This window comes from Alligator sinensis, unplaced genomic scaffold, assembly GCF_000455745.1.
Source record: "Alligator sinensis unplaced genomic scaffold, ASM45574v1 scaffold2513_1, whole genome shotgun sequence".
Classification (NCBI taxonomy): domain Eukaryota; kingdom Metazoa; phylum Chordata; order Crocodylia; family Alligatoridae; genus Alligator; species Alligator sinensis.
In genome coordinates, this window is record NW_005843426.1 from 70,628 (window position 1) to 76,627 (window position 6,000).

Sequence of the window (6,000 nt, forward strand, 5' to 3'; positions counted from 1 at the left end):
GAGCAAAAGAAAATGTCACAGCTCGTGACTCAGGTTGAAAGACAAAGCCCCTGAGCTCTGGCACACTGCTGCAGCCTCAGATTTCAGAGACTGGCCAGGGCTTCCAGCTGCACTTTGAGAGGCAGTCGGGCTGTCCGGGAAAGGCCAGCCCTGGTTCCGCTGGCTTCAAGAGGGTCTGTCCCAGGGGCTGAAGCTGTAGCTGAGCCCTTAGCAGACAGGAGGATGGGGTTGTGGGGGCCAGGTGGGAGCTGGCCTGGCCTACGCTTGACCAGGCCCCTCCTTACACTGCCCAGCAGGGCAGCCTTCCTTCCCAGAAGGTTTGGAAATGGAGTAACCCAGAGCATTTCCCTGTCTGGAAGGAGCTGGATTGTTTTCAGTGCTGCCTGGGGCTTTGGGTGAGGAAGATAATTCCCCATGTTTCTTGCCCTCCCTATACCAGGCTGGGGCTTGCAGGGGTGGGCTCTGCCATGAATGGAAGAGAGATCCCGGGAGCTGCCTACCCCAGCAGCATTGAGTAAGAGAAAGGGGAGGCTTGTGCAAGCAAGAGCTGGGGCTTAGTGAGTGTTAGACCCCATCCCAGGCTTGGCACCTGTGCTGCGGTGTCTGGAGTCCTGTCCCACAGGGCACACGCCTTCAGTAGGTGCTGTGCGCTGGCAGTGCGTGGTGCCATGCCTCCCCTCACCTCCCTGGCATTTGCTGCAGTGGTGCAGAGAAGCCCAGCGTGTTGCATGCCCCAGTTGCTCACATCTCTCCCTTGTGCTCCCAGGGTCTCGGTGGACGTGTGGGTGACGCTGGCTGACTTTTGTAACATCCTGACCACGGTGAATCAGTCAGAGGTGCCATTGTACAAGGACCCGGATGAAGACCTTGCCCTGCTCAGCCTGGAAGAGGATCGGCTCCTGTCGGGCTTCGTCCCCCTGCTCGCTGCCCCCCAGGAGCCCTGCTACGTGGAGAAAACCTCGGACAAGGTCAGCATGAGGCCAAACATCCCCCCTCAATTCCTCCAGACTTTTATTCTTGGGAAGTTTTCTGTGCAAACGGAACACGATTAAGTCATTGAGAAGGGTGTTAAGGGAAAATATCGACCTTTTAGCCGCTGACATCCAGCTCTGTGTCATGAAAACCCCTCTCGACTTCCTCTGGTGTGTGTGTGTGCTCGCTGGCATGTTGTATATACGATCATTTCCTCACTTGTTTAAATAGTGCAGCTTGTGTTGGCAGCGCTCACACTCCACTCCAAATGGTTTGCATCATGCTTAAAGCACCCTCCCCCTCCCCCCGGCCACAAAACTCCACGTTAGGAAAGCAGCCAGGGCTTTTTTCCTTCTCTAAAGAGGAGAGTGATAAATAGGTGACTAGAGAGAAGCAGACACCATGTGTTAATGTACAAAAGGCTTTCAGGAATATGAAGCATTCCCCACTGCCTGCTCGCTATTTTCCTTTCTTTGCTCGAGGAGTCCGTTCTAGCCTGAGCTTTCCCTCCGCTGTTTGTTTTTAGAATCATGAAATCAGTTCCCCTGTTGATGTGGGGCCTTGGGTCACCTCTTTGCCACCACCTGGTCAGGAGGGGCGAGGGGGCCGCTCCCAGAGAGCGTGCCAGCATTGTCCGTGGGAGCACCTGGCGGGCTGGGTAGGGGCAAGCGGTGCTTGTGCTGGGTCCCTCTGGGGCAGGGCAGGGGTCAGCTTCCTGCAGACTTTGTGTGGGCCATCTCATGGGGTCGGGGTGCAGTTGCTTTCCCAGGAGGCCGTTGTGGCGCTTCCCTGAGCAGAGAGCACTTTGCGCTGAGAGCTCCCAGGGATGCTGGAGCTGGAGCACAGCCCTCAAGGTGCATTCCCAGGTGTCACTTCTTGCCCTGTTCCTGAAATGACCGTGAGAACTCTGGGGCTCCGGCGGGGGGAGAACCTGAGAGGTGCTAATTTCCGTTTCACTTCCCTGTCTGCCCCGCCGCTGCTCGTGACAGTGTGCCGGGCAGAGGAGAGTGTGAGTTCACTTAGTAAAACTGAAAGCTGCCCCTGTGTGGGGAAGCACCCTTGGTCCAGGAAGTGGCGGTGAGAAGAGGGTTCAGAACCATGGGCCTGTGGTGAAAATAGCAGCCGTACAGGCATCGTTTCTCCCCAGGGGAAGGCGGTGGGATTCGTGTGTGCTGGGGGTCCTGCTGTCTGTTGTGTACCAGGGTGGCTGGAATGGTTGCCTAGCTGTGTCTGTGTTTTCAGTGCTGGTGTTGCTGCATCTGTAGCCCCAGCACCAAAGCACAGAACAGCAGCTCCACCGGGTGACATGGCCAAAGCTGAGAACTGAGAAGTGTAAAGTGCTCCATCTGGGGAGGAAAAATCTGCACAAACTTACAGGTTCGGTGGTACTACGCTAGCTAGCACCATGACTATAAAATGATTGTGCCAACCAGTGTGGTGCTATAGTTACCAGAGCAAACAATACGCTGGCATGCATCAACCGATGCATCTCCAGCAAAACTCAGGAAGTTATTTTCCCGCTGTACTTGGCATTGGTGAGGCCGCAGCTGGAGTACCGCATCCAGCTCTGGGTGCTGCACATCAGGAAGGAGGTGGAGAGGCTTGGGAGAGTCCAGAGAAGAGCCACTCATATGATTAGAGGCCTGAAGACCAAGCCATGCGAGGAGAGGCTGACAGATATGGGAGTGTTTAGCCTAGAAAAGAGAAGACTTTGCAGGATTTAGTGGCAGCTTGCAAATATATCAGGGGAGAGCATCAGGGGCTAGGCAAGCAACTATTCACCAAAGCACCCCAGGGGAAAACCAGGAGCAACAGTCAAACTCCTAGGAGAAGGTTTCAGACTGGAAACAAGGAAAAACGTCTTCAGGGTTCGTGTGACCAGACTCTGAAGAGACTCCCAGTGGGGTGGTGCAGGCATCAACCCTGGAGACCTTCAATAGGAGACCGGACGCACACCTTGCTGGGGTTATTTGACCCCCGCAGTCTTTCCTGCCCAGAGCAGGGGGCTGGACCTGATGTTCTCACGAGGTGCCTTCCAGCCCTAAACTGTGAATCTGTGAGCACCGTGGGGCCCTGTGGGTCACTGTCCTGGGCTCTGCCTGGGCTCTCTGGGCACTAGAGGCCTGCAGAGACCCTTAGGAGCACTTGCAGGTGGTAGGGCATCCTTATCTTATGGGCCTGGCTGAGCTGCAGAGCTGAGGTTTTCTCCTTTTTTGTCCCCATCAACGTCTAGTAGTCAGCAGGGGAGGGTGGAGAGCGTGGGTGGGAGGTGCTCCTCTGTGCAGCAAAGCAGCATTCTCTGTGGCTTCTCTAGCAGTTGTGGGGCCAGGGGCCACCTGCAATTGTAGTCTCAGATGTGGGGTTGAGAGGAGGAGCCTAGGGAGCTCCTGGAGCCCTCAAGCAAGGCCAGAGACCTGTGGCTGGGGGAGCTGAGGGCTAGTAGGCTCAGCTTTCCCCGCTTGTCTCCTTAGAGATTTTCTTTGCTAGTAAGAACTGGTGTTAGACAGATGAGCACCCTCTTGGGGGTGGCACGTGCATCCCATTGCACCCAGGTGGTCCAGCCACTGGGCTGTCCTCCTGCAACAAGCACCTCCCCACCTGGGGCAGCTCCTCAGAGCCTCTAATGCCCAGCACCTCCCTGCTGAAGCCCCGGTCTGCCTGGGCACTTCCCATAGCACGTGGCTCCAGCAGGGCCTTGTCAGGTTGTGTCGGTGACACGGCACGTGGATGCAACAGACCTCAGCAGTAAGGTCACAGGCAAGCATGATGCTTGGTGGGTCCATGCACCTCTCCTTGAGCTAGCTCCCTGCCCAGAACTGGCCTGGCATAGGAAGCATGGACACACCTTGGAGACCGGAGTGGGAGGGAGAGCACAGGGCCCCTGAGAAAAGTCCATGAACAAGGAGCAGGAGAACCTCCTCTGAGTGCAGCTTGGCAAGCAGCAGGTGTTTGTGTGGCCCGGGCCCCCTTATACCAGGACCCAGAGGCTGGGCATTCATGGGAATCGATCTCAGCAGCAGCTCTGCCTGCTGGTCTGCAGTGGCGTGTTCTGCTGCCCAGGTTGTGAGGCCTGTGCCTGCATGGGGTGGAGCAGGCCCCTGCACTGCCCCTCGGCAGTGCTGCGGAAGGAGGGAGCTGGCTGCACCATGGCAGCTTGTCTCCTTCCTGAGCTCTGTCTGCTGGTGCTTTCTCATGCAGTGAGCTGAGCCTGGGGAGCAGGGTGGCTGGCAGCCGTGGGAATGCCCCCTCAGCGTACCATTCTCATCTCTTGCAGGCGTGAAGTGTCTTGGTTCCCTTTGCAGCCAGTCCCCACACCCTGCCCCATTCTCTGAGGTCTTCAGCTTCTGCCACATCCTCCACAGAAACTCTCCTGTCCAGTGGTCTTGTCTGCTTCTGACGGACTGTGGCCTGTTTGGGGCGGGAGGTGTGATGCTGTGGCATAGACCGCAGTTGTTGTTTCATCTGGCTGCGGTGGAGCACGCTTTGTGCTGGTCATTGCTTGGCTAGTAGCCGCCCTTGTGATGCTCTGGTCCACTGCCCTCACTTGAGGAGTGCAGCTAGGAGCTGGGCCTGTTTCTTGCCCCTCCTTGGCAGGGGTGGGGAGATGGCTCCCAGCATTGCAGGGAAGGGTCTGCAGCAGTCAGAGAGAGCAGCACAGTGCAGTTCATGGAAACCATCTCGACTTCCCCGAAATATTTTCTGTGCTTTGCTCATGTGCAAAAACATTTAACCTGCTTATTCCCAGCCACATCCAGAGAGTTGCCTGGGCGCCTTATTACCTGGCCTGTTGGAAGTTGCTGAAGTGTTAAGTGTGTGTGTTGCCAATCCAGTTCAGTGACCACCCCCGGGCAGAAACCTATCCCGCTCTTTACAAAGTGCCATGTCAGTACGGTGTGTCGCCTGGGCAGGGAGGACAGCCACACTCGACCTCTGCCAGCCTGGCTCCGTGGAGGGGAGACAGCAGTGCCATTTCACCCAGCTGGTGCACTTCTGTCACCTACCACTTCCAAGAGGTCTGACCTGGCCCACGCCTGCTTTGTTGTTTGCTGCTGCAGAAAACAGGAGCTCTGTTTGAAGGAGGGTGGGGTGGAGGGTGCTTGTTCTTGGTTCTGCCTAGAGGACAGCTGCTTCCAGTGGTATCAGCAGCAGTGCGCCCTGTGAGTGCCAGTGCCCCCTTGGTTCCTTGTGTCCCTTCAGCTGAAGGAGAGCTGGGCTTTTCTGGGTAAGGCATTGGCCTCTCTTTCTGGGCAGACACGTTCTGTCCCCTTCGCTGCTGTGAGGCTGTCTGGTGGCGCTCTGCCGGAGCCAGCATGGTTCGCTGTTATTGCTGTCCTCTCTTGTGCTGCCCTCCTGGCTGTCACCTCTTCCCGTAACACCATCTTTCCCCAAGCTCTCCCGCAAACATTGGCTCTGGGCTGAGTGCTGCATGGTGGCATTCTTGTGTGGTGCGTGCTGGGCAGTGCCTGCTGGAAATGCCCCTGTGCCACCTAGTGCATATTGGTGCCTCATACTCATCTATGCCGCCTACTGAGTGAGACGTTGGTCTCTGTTGGAGGCTTTGCAGGCTGTAGGACTGGGCTTCCATCAGGCTTGGTTGCTAGGCCCAGTCCTCTGTGCGAGACCTGCTCCTCACCCTCCCAGGGCCAGTGCAGGCATGCCTGTGGCTAAGGTGAGGTGCAGGGCGAGGGGAAGGGAAGAAGGTGCTAGCAATGGGGACTTCTAATGGAAAACAGTTGGGTTGCACTGAAAGCAAAGCAGGGCCAGGGTCCAGTCCATCCTGGCTGTGTCAGTCTCTTCCCCTGTGTCACTAGTTGGGATTCTGCTGGGACTCCTGGACACATCCTAGTTTCTTCATCTCTCTCTGCCCATTACTGGGTGAGGAGCAGCCCTGCAGAGCTGCCAGCAAGGCTAGAATTGGGGGTGTGCCCCCCGCCGTGAAAGAGCAGCAGGGAGGTCTCCAACATGGTCACATTGCAGGCCAGAGTGGCCACGGTGGCCACACACCCTCACTCCTTGCCTGCATTCCTG

General features: G+C 57.0%; 1 protein-coding gene across 4 annotated transcripts in view; it reads left to right on the forward strand.

Annotated features, from left to right (window-relative positions):
* SMG6 (SMG6, nonsense mediated mRNA decay factor) overlaps positions 1–6,000 on the forward strand; it is a 113,365-nt gene that overhangs the window by 63,016 nt on the left and 44,349 nt on the right. For all 4 annotated transcript variants that reach the window (XM_006038664.3, XM_025195196.1, XM_025195197.1 and 1 more), the window contains one exon: positions 767–968. In XM_006038664.3, the coding sequence (XP_006038726.2) occupies positions 767–968 (202 nt within the window). The remainder of the gene's footprint in view (positions 1–766; positions 969–6,000) is intronic.